Below are 19,311 nucleotides of genomic sequence, written 5' to 3'. Positions count from 1 at the left end.
GTTGCTGCCGTGTGACTGAAGGATTTGATACCTGTGTTAAAGCTGAACAAGTGTACCCAATAAAGTGGTCAGTAAGTACATAATCCCACTGCACTGCTTCTGTCAAGACACATTTCTCTATTTTCTTTCAAAAATATCCATTCAGTGTACATTATAAGTTAAAAAAAAAAATCTTTATTTGAGATTGAAGAAAGAGCAGACAGAAATCCTGAACAGTCCTCTTAAGAAATTCATAACCTCTGAAGACAAACATGTTCACACTGAAGAAGAGAAAAACAACCACAAACACTCGCACGAATTTACATTTAAGGCACTTTTCCCCCTCAATCTGTTGGAAAGCAGCAATAAAACCAGAAATATGCTCACAAGATGGAAATCAAAAGCTTGAAAGAGTTCAGAGTAATGTTTAGTTTACATGAGGAATATTATTTTTAATTACAGTGAGCTGAAAGCAGGCTCTTAACAGCGGTGGAAATGTTATAAAAACACAAGCAGTATAGAGTTCAACAAGTGAGTTTACTGCTAGATGAGATGCTTACACATACTCCGGCCACATTAAGCCCATTTATGCACATCGGTTGCATGCATAATTTAAGTGTTGAGAATATATGTGGGGAAATCTATTAGGGAGGAAATGTTGGAGCTAAATACATGTTTAATAGTCTTCCTAATGTACATAAAGGTTTGTAGTTGTGGTAATGTGTTTCCAATTCCTTCTGCTCATGTTTGTAGTTCAGCAATTTAAGTGGAGCTTGAAAAACTTAAGTAGAAACACACCAGATCAATGTTTAATCTGCATTGGCACTTTAATAGGTTAAACATAAGCTGTATGTTTGGAATGTGTTTCTAAGAGTTTTGGTCCCTTTTCTGCTACTACATATACTCTGCCCTTCAGCCCACAGTGCACAATCGATCCTCCAAGACAAATCCCCCACGTGTGGAAATCCACTCGGGGTAGAAAAAGCAGGACAACTGTAAAACACACTAATTCAAAGCTCAGAGACTCGCACTGAAGTGAGGCTGAGGGCAGAGGAGTGAGGTGTTTGAACAAAATAACTGAACTAAAATGAAGTTACAGTTACACAGCAATTCCACTTTAGGTCCTGTAATAAGACTCTGCAAGGAGCACGAGCCCCAAACCCAATGGAAGACAGAGGTAATGGTTTAATGGGGCCAGCTCAGTCAGAGTCCTCATCGTCCAAATACTCTTCAGCATTGCTGTGTATGCGGGTGGTTTCTGCAACACAGGAAATGGATAGTTAATGACAAACATACACATAATATGTAAAAATAGTGCAGTAACTGCATCATCTCTGTACACTTCATGTCTTTCCTCAACTGACGAATGGGGGGGGGGAGAAATAATAATAATAATATTATATCTATCTCTATATATATATATATATATATATATATATCTATCTATCTATCTATAATACTACTCTTGGTGTGCAGTGCATGTAACTACCATTTGTGTGTGTTATATATATATATATATATATATATATATATATATATTAGGGGTGCAACGATACACAAAATTCACGGTTCGGTTCGATACTTTGGTGTCACGGTTCGATATTTTTTCGATACAAAAAAATGTTCATGCCTTTTTAATTTGTCATTTATTAAAATTATAAATATATATTTTAACTCAAAAGTACAGTTTTTAAATTTAACCCTAACCCTTGTGCGCGTTTTTTATTTTGACAGCGAATGCGCACCTGCGGACCACTTATGTGCAGCCCTGGTTATTTAGCTCGTCATATTGCAGCCACAGAAATTCTTTTGTCCATGAAACCATAAAGCTGCACTTTCTTTTTGCCTTATAGTCTCATTTGTCATAACTTCTCCGTTTTGTGGTAAGCTTTTCTTTGGCTGTCACTTCTTCACCCTGACCTGTCTTATTTGGCTCAGCAGAACTAAAATATATATACTGCTACTTTTACACACGACTCACATAAGCTCAGCGATTCTCTGCGCGATCAACCTCTCACATGTTTAAGCTTGCTGCGGGAGATTTCACTTGTCATGTTTGCATAGTAAGCTAACGATTAATAAGATGATGTCAGAGGAATTGGTGCACAAATTATCATCACTCACAGATCAGTGCTGTCATTGCAAAGTGAAAGCAAAAAAACAAGCGCAAATTCAAACGTGATTTCAATATGTCACATATTGACAGTGGCTCACCGATGCCAATGACATAATTACCCAGCTACATTTCTGAAAGAATGCAAAAGCATTGACATATATTTTTCCTACAATAGCCCGACGGGCAGGGCAGAGAGATTTTTGTAGCCCGACTGGAAAGATCGCTAGCTCCGGGACGTCGGGCTAGCGATTTTGCAAGCCCTGTATCTGATTGAGGAATCACTCATCTTTGGAAAAGAGTTTATTACAGAGAAATGTCTCTTTCCAAAATAAAAGCTATACTATCCGCTTCTTCTGGGCTATATTCTCAGCAGCATAAGGAGAATCACGTGCTAACAGCTGTCTAAATGACTCAGCTAAAGTTAGTAGCATGCTTGTTGTTTTTGTCTTTGCACTAGGATGATGTCGGCGTAAATGTGCAGTCATATTCATTGTGTTCCCACTAGTGCTTTCAGGTTAATCTCGTTGAAATGACCTTAACGCCACAACACGGCAAATCTCCGTTAACGAGCTACCGCCGATCGCCCCGTGCATGGGGCTAGACGGCCAACACGTTAACGAGCTAACTGCGCTAACACACTAGTTCACACCAATGTAATTAAGCATTGCATGGCACATCCAACATACTGTTTTACTTTAGTCCATGACTCGCTTACCTTCAGGGTCATACGCCACATGAAAACCAAAATAATTCCAAACGCCAGATCTGAATGAGGGTGGGGGAGGTCCATCTTGCAAGGAGAGCTTAACTTCTGTCTCGCTAGCTTGCCCTGCGCTCTTCCTCCTGACTATGCTGTCTGTGTTGAGCGCTCAGTGGATCTGCGCTCGACAGTGCAGCCTAGGCGGAGTAGTCGAACGCAGATTCACTGAGCGCTCAACACAGACAGCATCGTCAGAAGGAAAGTTGATAAAATAAATTACAAATGTTGTATTGTTCATACATATGCGTACCGAACCGAAAGCACTGTATCGAACGGTTCAATATCGATACGAATATCGTTGCACCCCTAAAAAAAAAAAAATATCTATCTATCTATATATCTATATATCTATATATATTTCAGTTCAGTTTTCCTGTGATCAGCTCAGTAACTACAACAAGTGACTCTTGTGGTAGGTGCTGAACTTACACTAACTGAGCAGAGAGAGTTTCTGGGACTGTGTGAATGTGAGATTGTGTGAGTGTGTGTGGGTAATGCTGTGTGGCTGCTCCGTAACAGCAGCTTTACTTACGGCCTCCCTGCCTCCTTTTGATAAGTGACGCACACTGGGCATTCGTGGCCATGTCCACAGCCAACTTGTTCTCATTATTCCTGATGTCTATTCTCGCATCTGAAACAAACATAAGTAACATAAATTTTCACCTGACATCCAGACTGGTCTGCAGCTAGAATTTTTCTTTTAACTTGAAAGCCTATCTTGCCACCCACCTTTGCTTGGATTAAAAAGACGTTATTTGTTATACAAACTGAAGAATTATGAGTATGAGTAATCCAGATCCTCGGGGTAGATTTAACAGGAAATGCAGGCTTTTTCTTCAATAATACCCTCAAGTGGCAAGATCTACTTTTTTTTTTTTTTTTTAAATCAGCCCAACAGGATGTGTAATTTTAGTTATGTTTCTATAATGTCAGTACTTTGACGGCAGTTTCCTTGTCTTAAACTACCTATGTATATTTTAATGTCTGGCAGCATTTTTTTTTTTTACGTGTAATTTGTACATAGTACATACAACAGCCAATGAAAACTGATAAAGATGAAACCTGTTTTCATGAAAAACTTTGTTTTAATGTGTGGATCACAGTCACTTATTGTCTACTCAAACTGAAGCCACACGCTCCCATCTCAGAGTTTCATAAAATATTTCAGGAGATTTCTTTCCGTCCATCCCTGCAGAGTTTCTAGCAAAACAGCAAAGATGACCCTGCTGACCAATGTATTCTTTTAAACACAAAAAAGCAACATGGATGGATACTCACTCTTGTTAAGCAGCATTTCCACTATGTCAGAGTAACCCTTCCAGGAGGCAGCGTGCAGTGGGGTATCTCCGAGTTTATTCTGAAACACAAAACATGATTGTTACTGGCAAACACCCTGACAAGGATCTACTTTCACCCAAACCACACAAGGTTTATGAAATCATGACATCATCACACTGAACTTTTTGTTGATCAATTTTTTGTCCACAACAGTTTCTTCTGTTTTTCCTAGCATGATAAACTGGGTGTTGAATAACATCAGTTTCCTTACACACGTTAAACTGTTGACACTCCTTCCAAATCTTCTGAATTCTGATTTCTGAATGTGACTTTAAACCTGCCTCACCTGCTGGTTGAGCTCCACATTGGGCTGGGTGAGCAAAAGCTCCACCACATCTGGTACAGAAATACAAGAGAAGAGATTTCATGTTAAATGTTACCTAACAGTAATGGAGAAACAATGGAGGGCAAAGAACAAGTTCCTATTTTCTTGTACTTAACTTTTCATTGGAAACAGAGCTCCCTGTGTGTGTGTGTGTGTGTGTGTGTGTGTGTGTGTGTGTGTGCGCGTCTGTCAACATTTAAGATTTCTGAAATGTAATAAGTAGCTGATCCATAATCTCTGACATCAAAAAACTACTTTACTCTTACCTTTATGTCCCCCATGGCATCCCCAGTAGAGGGCAGTGTTTCCAGCCTTATCCAGCCCGTTTATTCCAACTTTATTGTCCAAACATTCTCTCAGCCAGCTCAGATTGCCTGTTTAAATAACCAGTATGTACGCAACGAACACACAGAGTCAAATGGAGAACTTTACTAATAATGTAAACAGTGGTACAGGTTTTCAGCAGGAACAGAAACACTGTCATAACAGTCACACAGACAGACAAAAGAGAACTGTCTTAGGATTAAAAAAAACCCTCCTGTATCTAAATGCAGCCACACCTCAACCAAGAATTAAGAGCAACAAATAAAGACTAGTAGAAATATTGCCATCTACCTCGTTTGGCTGCCTCATGCATCGGATTGTCGATAGACTCTGCCTGCTCAGCCACTGAAAAACAAAACAAGGGCATCAGTGCATTATGGAAAATTAACTTAAGGGACAGAACTATCGTTTTTGTACGAGCTACACCGCATAGTACTGTACTCATTAATATATCTGCTATTTAACTGTGAAATTGAGATGTGTACTCACCATAGTTACTTGGAATTAATCCTGTTCTTCCTCTACATGTCCCTTTCCACCAGTTAGTGTCACTCTGAGTAATAGAGAAGTATTTGTTAAGAAAGAAAAGACCAAAATAAACTAATAACTAAATGAAGAAATAAATTAATCTGCTTCAATACAACACTGAAGTGGGGGGAGGTGTAAAAATGGAAAAATAATAACACAAAAGGAAGGCAAAAAATGCAGAGAAAGCAAGATTATGATTCCACAGAAAGAGGAAGAAAAACTTAAGTTAAATTAAAACTCGATGGGAAACAAAACCGTGGAATAAATGATGGCTGTTACATGATGTAGCTTCTAGGGTTTCCACTTACTGTGTCAGAGATGTACAAGATGTCTCCTTCTTCGAAATATAACTCATCTGGCTAGAAAATAAAAAGACACTGTTACAAGTTGATAACCGGTGTGTGAATGTGTGTGTGAATGGGTGAATGACTGAATGTAGTGTGAAGCCTTTGGGGTTCTTAGGGACTAAGTAAAGCTCTATACAAGTACAGGCCATTTATAACCATCTGTGACCCAGGATGTGGCATTCACACTTTTCTGACCTCAACACTAATGTCAGATTTGTGTTGTATTTTAAGCAGCCTCCCCCTTTTTTTCTGCAACCAAATCTAGACCAACACATGAAAAACATGAAAGCAACTGGTCACTGGTGCAGAGTGGTGGGATGGTACTCCCTACTGAAATGTGACTGGCCCTTCCTGATGCCCACCCACCAGAGCCACTGGTTTGAAGTACTGTTAATATTGTTTTGGCCGACAGCCTAGACAGGACCAGTGGAGGAGTGTATTGATATATTAGTATAAATAAAATCTTCTAATATTTAAGTATAATTAAGATTTTATGATCAAATATTCCGATTTTGGGACTTTGTTTTGATTCCCCTGCCTTGTCATCATCACCATCTTCTAGCTGCCTCTTACGAACTAACTGGAAACTACTCTTAACCCTACACCACAGCCTTCCACACCATTCAAAGTCATTGCAGGCTGCGTTTACTCAAAGTGTAGTACCACTTCCTGGGAGGTGCATATCAGGTTATGGCATAGGGTTAAAAGGATTCTCTGGTTATGTCGTATATTTCCAGCTGAAACACAGTTCAGGCATTACCCCATCCCTAGCATCCTAACCTTGTGAGAAACGCTAAGATTAATTGATGATCAGAATAAAGTTATGAAAGTAAAAAGAAAAAGAATTAATCTCAACAAAGAAAAAACTCTTACTGTCCGTGGGTCGAAGGTGAACAAAGCTCTGAAAACCTTGACTTGGCCTAGCGAAGACAAAAACAGACTAGATGTTAGACACAATATGTGTGCGCACTCTGTGACAAACAAAAGTGAGGTGAAACCACTCCTGGTTAAGCCCCGCAGAACACCCAGCTAGTTTCAGTCCAGTGAGTATACAGGTGAGTGCGTGCAGAAGGCAGCTTCTAATGTGGTAAACTACTCTCTTTTCTCAAGTGCACAAATCAAAGGTGAGACGTTATCTATTATGTAAACAAAAAGACATTTCAACACGTACAACAGGCACAAAAAACAGCATCAACAGTGTGAGTGGTTGTTGTGTGTAGCTGCACTCGGGGCCACTGGTAGCTCAAACTTGAGGTTGAGCTCTGCTGCTGAGTTGCTACTATGCTGTGGCTTTAGTCAACTGCTAAACTACATCAAAAGCTTGAACAGCCATGGTCAAGCTTTCAAAACGTATTTAAATACTTGATATAAACATTTTATATTTCAACTAACTGCCCGTTTCTGGGCATTAACGTAAGGTTACATATAGTCTGCTGTGTTGTTTACAACATAGACACAAAGTTTACTAAACAGACTACTGAGCTGGTTACACTCAGCCCTCAAATAGCGACCCTGTTTTGGTTAACAAAACCAGGATAAATATGCTCTCCTGCAAAGTTAAAGAATTTCCTGTGATTTGCATCGACTGGTAGATAAGCGTAATTTGGACTTCCTTTTAAAATTTTGACACACCCGTTTTTTGTTTTAAATTGGAGACAGATGTTAATAATATGCTTTAAATAATAAACCCAGTGAAAAAAATATGCGTCCGCCCCACTATTGGTGCATATCTGATATCTTCAATCATGCCTTTATTTGGTTATTTTATCAATCCTTTCAGCTTTAACTTGAAAGATTATCACAGTGTCAACTGTCTAACAGTTATATGTTAAAGGTGTTCACCACAACTAAACACAAGGTGACTGATTCACTGTCTTATGTTTAAATGCAAAGGCCAGTTAGAGTCCATCGTTCCTGATCTCTTTACTTCACAGGCCTAACCGCTGGACTCTGTAAATCCCCTCTGCCTGTGCTGTTACTCAGGATTTCTGTTTAGTGAACACACTGCCTCGGTGTCTCAGATTGATGGGGGCTGAGCTGCCGCACAAGTCCAGCTCTGTTCAAACACAGTAAGCACGTCTGCTTTGCAGACCCATACTGAGGGCCTGTGCTGGCTCAATTAAATTCTTGCTACATTTTAAACCCTGGGCACACAATAAGATAAAAAGAAATCTAATGAATAAACAAAGAAGAAAATTTGTGCCTTAACATGAGCAAAGCAATGACAGTATATGTTTCATCTATTACTGTGTGAGCTTTTTAATGAATTCCAGTTATGTGTTTTTTTTGTACATTTTACTTTATTGCAGCAGCTCTTCTGAAAAAGCATGTCTGGTCATGGTGGTTATGTGATCCCTCAGTCATGTTCAGTGCTCAGTTTAACAACGTAATCTAAACTTCTAATCTGCTAAACCAGAGTTTGCACAGGGCTGCCTCTGTTAAACTGCACATACCTTAAAAACAGAATCATAACCTTCTTGTAAAAATGTGGCTAAGTGGGTGCAAAAAACAACCAACCAAAAAAACCAAAGAAAACATGCTAGCTCTTGTTCAAGCTGAACGCATACCTCGGGGTGCTATTTGGTCACACATGGCTACAAACACTTGCCAATGTTTGTTTTTTTTTCCCTCCAAAGCCAATTCATGCACAGACACTGAGCACATCCACCGAGCACATCCACCAAAGGGAAAGTTACAGAAAACCAATCCTGAATCTGGATAAAATAGCTTTAGCAGGATGGATCATTTACTCCTGCACGAGCCCCACCGGCCTGCCACCTGTCACTGACAGGCGATCTCACCTACAGCCAGGTGAGGCATCGTGACTGATTCGTCAAGGACTGTGAGGAGCGCAAAAGATTGTGTTTCATGCGGGTAAAGAGATGTGCCTGTGTTTGCTGTGTCAGCATGTTTGTAGACATAAACACCTTTAACTTCACACACGAGGAAGGTTATTTTATGCTTCTCTCCCCATCTGTGAGATGGAGATTTTTTTTTCTCCCAAACATCTGCATTTACCTGCGTCCACATTTAATTCATAAGATGAGAATAGTGTACTAGGTGCAATTAGCCAACACTACTGCAGAAACCATTGGCTAGAACAGGGGTGCCCAATCCCGGTCCTCGAGAGCTACCGTCCTGCAGCTTTTAGATGCATCCTTGTTCCCACACACCCGAATCAAATGAATGGCTTGTTATCAGGCCTTTGCCAAACATGATGGCATGCTGAAGAGGTAATCAAACCATTTGATTCAGCTGTGTTGGAGTAGGGATGCATCTAAAAGCTGCAGGATAGTAGCTCTCGAGGACTGGGATTGGGCAGCCCTGGGCTAGAAGATGTAAAGAAATTGACTTTTTCCTTTAGAAAGCTTTGATTTGACATTGTGGACATTTAAATGTTTTTCTGTACATCCCAAAGTTTTACAAATCATAGAAACATTAATAGTCACCCAATTTCAATATGGGTAGACCAGCGCAGTAGAGTGCAGCATGGGCACGAACGAAATGCTCAAAAATGATTACAACAATAAATCAAAAGTTGTTTTTTATCACATTAAAGTACAATTTTCTGCCTCCCTCTCATCACGCTGCCTTAAAATTTCATCACAGGTGCGCACATATGCTGTACTTACAACCATGATCGATGAAATTTTACACTTTATTTAGTAAATAGAAATTCAAAAAACACTTGCCACAGCATTACAAGTTTATTGAGGGAGAAGTCACAGTTTCACTTTTAGCCTCAAACATATGCACCAGGAGATCTGTGTAATTGCTTTGAACAAAGGATACCTATTAAGCTGAATATCGCCTCTCCTTCCTACACAGGCTGCTTGTGTACACCTGTTGCACTGACACAGTGCGTAGGTAAATGCAAACGCTATGACGTGCTCTAACGTTGGTAAGTAAGGTTTGGGAAGAGGTTACCAGAATAATCCGAGCAAGGAGGAAGTAGAGCTGATGTCACTGACCACGCAGACTTATCACCTATTCACCCAAAGCCACTGACTCGCGGTGCTCTCTTTGCATGAGTGATGGAAATAGGGAAGTGACAGAGGCCTGCTGGTAAGAGCTGGATGGCCCCGTCAGTGTATTGAATGGCCAGAAAGCGCTTTCAATAACTCCAACGCGGTCCTGGCAGGGCTAGCGATAAAGCGACACGGCTTCCAATTAAAGTTTAAGACCTGTCTTTCTATTAGCCAAACAAGGTTTCACAGACAAACAACAGAAATCAACCGAGCCCGTGGAGGAGTGTTGAGCGCCCGCCCATTAACTGTTTAACGCCAACAAGGTGCGTTGTCCTCGTATAAACACGTCACAAGTTTAGGTTAAGTTTAAACAACATGTCCTCGTAGTTTTGGTCTTACCTGGCTTGGCTGGTTTGGGAGGAGGCTTCGACATTTGTGAGGCTGGCGGATAAAGCGAAAAGAAACGCGCTGTGCTGTTTCAGTCACAATCGTCGCAAGACTGTCGAGTTCTCTGCTGTTAGCACGCTCAATGAGGAAGTTCGGCTCAGTACGCGGAAAAGTTATTCAGCGCATGCGCCAACCTGTGGCTCGCTCAATCGATTGCCTTTTGGATGTAATGCAGCGTTTTTTTTCCAAGTTTTCAACATTTCACAACAAACAAATTATAGATTATATTATAGATTATAATGATAGACTATATATTAAGTATAAATATATTTACATTTTCTTAAAATTCATTTTTGTTTTTTTATTGTTATTTCATAACTGTACATGTTTAGATTTAAGTTGTAACACTTTGAAACATTTTTTTTGCAAATAAATATTTGAGTACGAACATATCAGTATAAAATGTTATAAATGATTAAAGAAGAGAAAACAACATGAATAAAAAACAAAACAAATGTTTTTTTCCCTCAATGGGCAGGTCGTGAGTGACGTGGAGGCTCCAACGGCAAATCGTAAGCGTCCAGAATAGCACGTGGGAGGACTGTTGCGTTCGCAGGACTAGCTACCTGCGTGGTGTATACATTTGCACGTGACTTCTTAATTACGTTAGTATTACAAGTTCTATAAATCGGTAGCTTTGCAGCGAACAGACGCAGACAAGTGGAATGAAGACACTAATTGTAGGAATTGGTGGGTAAGTGATTAAACACACTAATAATTTTGAACCTTTTGCAAAACACCAATTTTACAGCCTACTTCTTTTTAGGTCATTTTGGGACATTTGAGGATATTTTCCATGCTCGAGTTTTATTTATTTATTTTAATTTTTAATGTGAAATCCTTTTTGGTAATTGCTCATATGAGTAGAAAGTACAGGCAGATAAGAAAGGCAACAAAATATATTAGTTTATTAAATGTTAAATTACTCACCAGTGCTGTTTAGCATGCATGTATCACAGAGTAGCAGAGGGCACACGTGTTAGTAAGCCACTGCATATGGCAGTGATGTCAAAACACTGATAAGAGTTGTTTACTCTTTAGACATGTGAGCCCCAATCTCCCTGGGTTTTTTACTTAAATATAACTTAAATACAACAGATAATTGCATTGAGTTTAATGATGATCAATGCAAACCTTGTCTGCAAATGCTTATTTTAAATATTCCAAAAAAAGGTTTGCGAACCATGCTTTGAATATCTGCCTCCACAGTAGAAGGTGCAGTTTTAAGATAACCCTTCCTCAGAAAATGGTACATAGGCTGATGGAAGGATGAAAGAAGGGGCACTGAACTTTGCACTGCCTATTTATTACCAACAGCATGCAGGAATTCTTTACTTATCTGCATTTTAAAGTTTTCTAGTTAAACCTCAGACCACACCCAAAACTGCGGATGGGTGTAGTTTGATATGGGGCAAATGCTGGCTGTACCCCTAACTACATCTATTTTTAGGCTGATATACAAATAGCTGAGAGTGTTATAAAAACATGTCAACTGGTACTATTTTAACAACTTTTTTCAAAATAAAAAAAAAGTTCCTTAAAGAATTTAAACCATTTATTTTGCATTTGACAACACATTTTGCAGATAAATAGCCTGTATTTATATAGTGCTTTACTAGTCCCTAAGGACCCCAAAGCACTTTACACAACCAGTCATCCACCCATTCACACAAAAAATAAACAGAACCAGCTAGGGCCTAACTGATGCTGATAGCACCATAATAATCAGTTATTCTTTTTTAATTTTACAATAAATAAAAATAATGAGCAACATTTGCAATGAGGATACCTTAACCCTTTAAAGTCTTTTACCATGAAATAATTGCTAGATAATTAAAAATGTATTGTGCAATTTTTCTGACGTCTGCTACAGCAGACGGTGTAGAGTGAAGAGAGTGTGGGCCCAAAAGCACACAATGGAGACGGAGCGAGGAGTTGAACAAAAAGTGAGCCTTTTCGTGGGGGCTGAACAAAACTACAAACAAAAGGCAGGAAGGGAAGTAACAAAACCTAAACTGGGAAAGCTAACCAATACATGAAAACAAGGAACCTGGAAACACAGAGGGAGAAAAGACAAACCAGTGACAGACAGTGGAAGACAGAGGACTAAATACACAAAAGAGTAACGAGGGAATGAGGACCAGGAGGAAAATACAGCTGGGACTAATCACACCCAAGAGACCGGGAGGAAGCAAAACAGAATACACTAACACAAGATGAGGAACTATCAAAATAAAACAGGAAACATGAGACACAGACAGAGACTCGATGCTGGAACTGGGGAAGAACAGAAATGAGAACATAATTTGACGAGATGTGACACCTGGAACACATGAGGAGGCTCAGTAACAAAAGCCTAAGAACTAGAAGTCACAAATATACAACCAGAAACTAACCCAGGACCATGGCATTTATTTAGGTTTCTTGAGGGGGGAAAATCTGAATGATGTTGATGTAGAAGTCTCAAAAACTCACAAAAAACTTATGTATGAAATATAGTACACTAGGCACTAAGGGGTTAAATTTGTTTTTTTAAATATTTGTGACCATGATATATATTGATTGGTGCATATTACAACTAGGAGTGATGGGAGTTACTGCTAGTTGGACATGGCTGCCCTTTCCTTATCCTGGTTCTCCTGGAGGTTGCTTCCTGTTAAAAGGGAGTTTTTCCTTCCCGCTGTCTCCAAGTGCTTCCTCGTCTGATTGTTTTCCTCTTTATTATTGCCAGTAGTTAATGCAATGCGGTATTAAGTAACGCGTTACAGTAACTACGTTATTATTGTGGTAACGAGCACGGTAACTAGTTTCTATGCCAAGATCAGGAATGCGTTAATCGTCACTGGGATTTAGATAGAGTCGTTATTCGTTACTTTGTGTGGTGGCTATGGCGGAGCTTCCACAGATTCAGTAACATTAGCAAGTGGTGGAGGCCAGCAGGTGGATGAGGGAAAGGGGAGGCAGGAGAAGAGACCCGAGGTGGCCACCGGCCCGAGTGTCAGGTGAACTGAACTTCAGGTAAGAAGTTATGACCTGCAGTCTATCTGGGTCAGATATAAGCCAAGTTTAGGTGGAGTTTATTTTCGTTGTGCTGACTTTTTCGTACTGCGTGCTAGCTAGCATGACGGAGTTTCTACAGCTGGGTGGGTGCTAGGATGTTACTGATACTGAACTTTATTTTATTCATAAGGTTAGTTAGTAGAGTTGCCAACCGTCCAGTAAAAAACGGAATCGTCCGGTATTCAGAGAAAATATTACGCGTTTTGTATTGAGCTGAACAGGAACACAGTTTGTCCCGTACTTCAGCTAGAATGAAAAAGACACAAAGCTGGAGTTATTCTGTGTCTTTGCTGCGCAGCTGCTTCTTCTTCTCTCATTCTCTCCCCCGCCCTCTCCTGTTGCTACTTTAATCATGAAACTGATCAATGATCAGCTGATCGTCTTTTCTCTCTTGTTTGTTAATCGCTCACTTTGCGCCCGAAAGCAGAAACCAGCGAACGCGGTCGCACTAAACAACAGCAGCACGTTTAAGCTTGATCAGCTGTTGTTAGAATTTATTTAATATTACTTTCTAGTATCAGCTGATGTTTGCTGGAGCCATAGCTGTAAAGCTGCTGGTCATGATATCGGTTTGGATATGTGGTGAGAGGGAAACGTGAAGATGAAACCAGGAGATGTCCTTACTGAATCATCATAGCTGAACAGGTGATGGAGAAACAGGTTTACCTTTTAGGTGACATGAATGAGTTGAAGGGAAGTTATGAACTGTTTCTGAGAGACAAATAGCACCAGGATCCTTTGTAGCCGACAGCTGGTAACTGTGCAGGGGCGGATCTAGCAAAGTTTTTGCCTGGGGGCCAGGTAGGGCATTAACAGGGAGAGGGGGGCACAAAGAAATACTTTTCTTTCTTATTCTCATTTAAAATATCTAGCGTTTATTTAATAATTATCAGAGTCTTACAACAAACGATTGATAGATTGATGCATATATACCATCAGAACAGTGTACATCACTGTCACAACAGCGTTTTTTGTTTTTTTTTTCATTTAAAGGGTTTATGATTTTTCCTATAATGGTGGGCTAGTCAAAATGCCCAGGGCCAATTTTTTGTCTCAGTCCAGCCCTGTATGCAGTCTGGTGTTACCTACAGCTTCCTATTCGGAAGGCAGAATTTCCGAGTTCTGAGTACAATCGAAAGCAACACGATTGCAGTTTTCCTGTTGGATGTAAAAAGCGCATGTGATGCTGTGACGTAGGGCTAGAATCATGGTGGAAGTCGACGATAGTCCAGGCCTGGGATTTCTCTCCTGGAAATATGCACATTATTTTTTGATAGGTGGCACACTGCACTTGTGGCAGGATAGTGCTAACATGTAAGCAAGCTAGAAGACTGGCATCCTTGCCAGGTATCCAAGTTAGGGAAGCAACACATTAACAAGAGAATTCTGAGTAAAGCCAAAGTTACTTACCTTAGTAACTAGTTACTTTGAAAGTAACGAGTAACTTGAGATAACTGAGTTACTTTTTATAGAAGTAACTAGTAATTTACTAATTTAAAGTAACTTACCCAACACTGATTATTGCAGAGTCTTTACCTTACAATATAAATCGACTTGAGGCGACTGTTGTTATGATTTGACTATGACTATGGACAAAAACCTGCTGCCAAAGGAGTGGGCAGGTCTTGAAATGAACTTTGAGGCAAGCCTGTGAAGCAACTATCAATGAAAGAGTGGGATGCTGTTCACTGGAATGACCTGGCAGTAAATACATTACAGCGTTACCGCCAGAAAGTTGATTCTGTTCATCTGGATGTAGCATTTTAACTTTTGCTAAAACGCTACGTTATGTCCAGAGGAACAGAATCAGATTTCTGGGATTTCGTCACATGGAGCGTGCATCAGGACATTACAAGCTTTCTGCCCTTTTCTGTTTCTTTCTGTGTGGTTAAAGGTAATTTAATTAAAAGAGGCCCAAAATATGAAAAATGTCATGAGGACATTTACACCTTAAATCATAAAATAAAGCAAGAGTTGACCTATATCGAATCAAATAAACAACACTTTAAAATAAGGCTATGAAGCACAGTTACTGTAGTTTTGTCAGCATTTATGATGTGACTCTCCCATTTCACCGTGACACATAGGTACTCTATTAGATTCAGATCCAGGGACTCTGGTGGCCACTACCAGCCTGAACAGTTCATGTTGTTTTCACCAAATTCTGACCGTACCGTCTGAATATTGCAACAGAAATTGAGACTCATCAGACCCAGCAACATTTTTGCAAACTTCTGTTGTCCAATTTTGGTGAGATTGTGTGAATTGTAGCTGATGTAGCCGATGTTGGTGACACCTGTTGTGGTCTTCTGCAGCTCTAAAACCCAGAAATCCCAGTAGATTAGCAGTTTTTGAACAACCTGGCTCAACAACCATGCCACATTAAAAAAAACTTAAATCATCTTTTTCCCCCAATCAAGGTTTAATTTCAGGTCATCTTCATCATGTCTACATGCATAAATGCAATGAGTTGCTGCCATGTGCCTCTGTCAGTGCGCCCCAGGCCAGCTGTGGCTACATTGTAGCTTGCCATCACCAGTGTGTGAATGTGTGTGTGAATGGGTGAATGACTGAATGTAGTGTAAAGCGCTTTGGGGTCCTTAGGGACTAAGTAAAGCGCTATACAAATACAGGCCATTTACCATTTACCATATGATCGGCCGATTAGATATTCACAAGCAGTTAAGGAGGTGTACCTAATAAAGTGACCAGTGAGTGTATATACACACAAGGCTGATTAGACAAAGGTGAAACTAGAAAGAGGGCAGGAAAACTGTCATATGTGATGACAAGGTGCAGGTGGAAAAAAAGATAGGAAAGGCAAATAAAACAGGAAGTGGAAAAGAAATTAAGAGATAAAACAAAGGGAGAGACAAAAAGGAGCATCAGAATAATTAAAAAACGTATTCAGTTATTTATTCATGAACATATGGATGGCAAGAAACCTCTTTGTCAGTTGCAGTAATTTCGATAATGGAAGGAAACACTGGCTGAGCAGGACATTTTACAGATAAACATTTCTGTATTGACTGTAATTTCAGAGAGTTTAGTTAAATGAAAGAGGCAAACATTAAAAAAAATATCAAGGCTATTTTTGTAGATTTACTGTTAAAAGTACATGTTCATTAGTTAATGTATGTTCTTTTTCCTTTAGGATGACCAATGGAGGAAAAACTACACTTGCCTCAAGTCTGCAAGAGCAAATACCCAACAGCTGCATCATTGCACAGGATTCATATTTTAAGGTAGACTGTGAGGCTGTGTTCAAGGTATACTGCTACTTTTCCAGCCTTGGTGCAAGCATCACATATGCTTCTTTCTTCAGGATGACTCTGAGGTGCCGATGGACAGCAATGGGTTCAAGCAATATGACAGTAAGGACAATTTGCTTTACACCGTATTACAACATATTAGATAAGACTTATCTAGGACAGATTATTGGAAAAACCTGTGGTGATAAAAGCTAGAAATAGGTTGTTTTTTCTCATAGACCTCTATGCAATTAGACTTCTTTGTGCAGCAAGAAAAACCGCCCCCTACTGGTCAGTAGAAAGGTTGCAGGTTTTATGGCATTTGTCCTTCAGCTTCACATTTCAGACTTGATGGCTACATTCATCTTTGATATCCAGACTTATGATCACTACAGAATTTGTAGTTCATCTGTCCATCTAAAAATATGACCTGTGGTATTTTTTTTTAATACACGAGTTCCCAAGTTTTAGCAAACTGGAGAAGTTTTTAAAGTCTGAAAATGTTAATATGCACCACTATTAGGGTCAATAACTGTGAAAAATAGTGTTTTAAAATTGCATAAAAATGTATGTAAAATATAGAAACGTGGTTGGTTGACTACAATAACATTTCTAAGCATTTTTAAAAAGAAATACAGGGTATTGTAATGTATTGTAATGTGGGGTATCACTGATTTTCTTCTCCATTCATTGCAATCAAATTAAAATTAAATGGTAAAAATGTTTCACAGAACTCAAGGTGACACCTTAAAAATCACTTTTTGTCAATCAACAGTCTGAAAGATATAAAAAAGCCACAATGGCAGAAAATAAAGGAGAAGTATCCAAACAATGGATGTAATATTCATTCAGTTATTAAATTTTTTTCATTTAAAATGTGAAAGAAAGTCATGCTCACTGGTCTATTTAAGTCCTCGAGGCTCTGCACATGCAGATGATGATGAGGGACGTTGACTCCTGGCGAAGAGATCCCGAGTCGTTCCTCAGACAGCAAGGCCTGGAGACCCAGCTTATAGAACCATCAGTCGATAACCAGGTGTTCGTGCTCATAGTGGAAGGCTTCCTCATTTTCAACTACAGGTACACAAATGAGGATTAAATAAAAGGACATCATGTGTGTTTCAGTTATAAATTTAGCAAATGAAAGCTTAAGATTTACAGGACTTTATATTTTGGAAAGTAACTAAATACTTTGTTTATAATACTGGAATTTGCTGTTCATGTCAGTTTTTATGAAATTCTTTTTTTTAAATCACTTGGGGCAATTATTGAGCCTTACGTTAAATGTTAGGCAAAGATACAGCACTGATTAATGTGTTGTTGTTTCTAGAAAAAACTGACAGATATAAATAGAAATAATAATTTATACTGAAGAATTTGTGAATTGTGTTTATCTGATGGAGATTTCTACTGGTTTATTATGTTTTACCCTTCCAGGCCTCTGGATGAACTGTTTGACAAAAAATATTTCATGGAAATACCTTATGATGCCTGCAAGAGGAGACGAAGGTATTTATTTAATTATCGAGTATTTATATGAAGTTTTTGACATTTTTTGTGCACTTTTATTCTGTTGTATCGCTTAATGCAAAAAAAAGAAAGTAACTGTGTCTACCTTCTTTGCTGTCTTCAACAGTTTAAGAGTGTACACACCTCCTGATCCTCCTGGCTACTTTGACGGATACGTGTGGCCAATGTACCTGAAAAACCGAGAAGAGATCGAGAGCGACACATCAGAATTTGGTAAAAATGCATGTGTGATGATTAGAACAAATGATTATTAAACAAAACAAAACAAACAAACTGCACTATCACTGAATGATAAAATAAATGACACTGATGTGGGGTTTTTTAATGTGGCATTTTCCCCCCAGTATTTCTGGATGGTTTGAAGCCAAAAGAAGAGCTGCTGGCAGCTGTGTGTAAAGATCTTTGTCAGGAAATACAAAGACTCAGAGGTAAGTCTGTCTGCTTGATATTGTTTTGCTATTTTGTTTGAAATATATTATCTACTTTAAAACTAGATTACTACGTTTTATGTATACAATAAGAAAATCATCTGATCACAAAAATCTGTGTCAGGTATGCATGATTGTTCCTTATTCTGAAAAACAAGTTTTCCAGACTTTTGTAGTTAAATAATTTTAGTTTTAAATCATTTCTAAGATTAAGAATCATATGAAGTGCTTTCTGTATAAGCCAGCAAAAACACGAGGACCTAACTGTGCCAATTCATAATTTGAATAATAAATAAATATTTATTATTTGAGTTTAAGTTTGTACCATTTTGTCTATTTTCTTTTCAGAGAAAAACTGAATTGACCAGCGTATTATTTATTTGCCATTTGAAGATGAAGATCACTGCTCCCATGGATGTTAGGACCACTCTCAATTAGACTAATGTGTGACTGAAAGGACCAAATTTAGCTGTGTGAATATCCTGGAATAAAAGAGCTGTAGCATCTGAAGTTATCTGCCTGGAGACTGAAGCAAATGTCTTTACCATAAATGTACAGTATTTTGAAAAGACAAACACTGTGGGACATATAAATGTGATGTTTGAGGACTTGCAGTTTACTAATCCAATAATCGTATCGGTATGTGTAAGCTTAAGTTTGGTTTTAACTCCATTTTCTTACTCGATCCCTGCATCCTGTGAGGAAATTTTTAAAGTTTGTTTTTTTCTAATATGTTCTGTAGAATAAATTGTTAAGTGTACATCCATTAAAACAGCTTAACAGAAACACTAAACGTTATCTGATGTCTGTGTATCATTTATCATAATTCGTTGTTATCTGACGACTGAACTGAATATACTGGAGACAGATTAATCTTCCTCTTGTGTAGGGGTCAGCACAGACTTGTTTT

General features: G+C 38.9%; 2 protein-coding genes across 18 annotated transcripts; one reads left to right on the top strand and one right to left on the bottom strand.

The window, feature by feature from the left end:
* Window positions 1-154: 154 nt before the first annotated feature.
* On the bottom strand, window positions 155-10,260 carry ostf1 (osteoclast stimulating factor 1). Its single transcript, XM_026188110.2, has 10 exons — window positions 10,085-10,260; window positions 6,591-6,637; window positions 5,679-5,729; window positions 5,332-5,395; window positions 5,134-5,187; window positions 4,785-4,892; window positions 4,480-4,529; window positions 4,134-4,212; window positions 3,388-3,486; window positions 155-1,237 (listed from the first exon to the last, which is right to left on the bottom strand). The coding sequence occupies exons 1-10, from the start codon at window positions 10,116-10,118 to the stop codon at window positions 1,179-1,181; spliced, it is 645 nt and encodes a 214-aa protein (XP_026043895.1). The 5' UTR covers window positions 10,119-10,260; the 3' UTR covers window positions 155-1,178.
* Window positions 10,261-10,629: 369 nt separating this feature from the next.
* On the top strand, window positions 10,630-19,194 carry nmrk1 (nicotinamide riboside kinase 1). Of its 17 annotated transcripts, none has more exons than XM_080309317.1 (9): window positions 10,684-10,826; window positions 12,006-12,078; window positions 16,347-16,437; window positions 16,518-16,566; window positions 17,378-17,523; window positions 17,881-17,952; window positions 18,080-18,186; window positions 18,318-18,401; window positions 18,750-19,194. In XM_080309317.1, the coding sequence occupies exons 3-9, from the start codon at window positions 16,355-16,357 to the stop codon at window positions 18,758-18,760; spliced, it is 552 nt and encodes a 183-aa protein (XP_080165443.1). In that variant the 5' UTR covers window positions 10,684-10,826; window positions 12,006-12,078; window positions 16,347-16,354; the 3' UTR covers window positions 18,761-19,194. The 17 variants fall into 17 exon arrangements, with proteins under 17 accessions (XP_026043898.1, XP_080165439.1, XP_080165443.1 ...); XM_080309315.1 differs by having other exon boundaries at window positions 12,006-12,551; XM_080309314.1 differs by having other exon boundaries at window positions 12,006-13,150.
* Window positions 19,195-19,311: the final 117 nt, after the last annotated feature.

The sequence above is a fragment of the Astatotilapia calliptera genome, chromosome 12 (assembly GCF_964374335.1).
Source record: "Astatotilapia calliptera chromosome 12, fAstCal68.1, whole genome shotgun sequence".
NCBI classification, from domain to species: Eukaryota; Metazoa; Chordata; class Actinopteri; order Cichliformes; family Cichlidae; genus Astatotilapia; species Astatotilapia calliptera.
This window is presented reverse-complemented; position numbering and strand designations above follow the sequence as displayed.

Coding starts and splice junctions, on each gene's coding strand:
- ostf1 (XM_026188110.2), bottom strand. CDS start 10,118: ATGTCGAAGCCTCCTCCCAAACCAGCCAAGCCAG. Junction 5,730..6,590: donor TCACCTTCGACCCACGGACA/GTAAGAGTTTTT, acceptor TTTATTTTCTAG/CCAGATGAGTTATATTTCGA. Junction 4,213..4,479: donor ATGTGGAGCTCAACCAGCAG/GTGAGGCAGGTT, acceptor TTTGTGTTTCAG/AATAAACTCGGAGATACCCC.
- nmrk1 (XM_080309307.1), top strand. CDS start 13,077: ATGAGGGAAAGGGGAGGCAGGAGAAGAGACCCGAGGTGGCCACCGGCC. Junction 16,567..17,354: donor TGGGTTCAAGCAATATGACA/GTAAGGACAATT, acceptor GGTCTATTTAAG/TCCTCGAGGCTCTGCACATG. Junction 17,524..17,880: donor TTCCTCATTTTCAACTACAG/GTACACAAATGA, acceptor TTACCCTTCCAG/GCCTCTGGATGAACTGTTTG.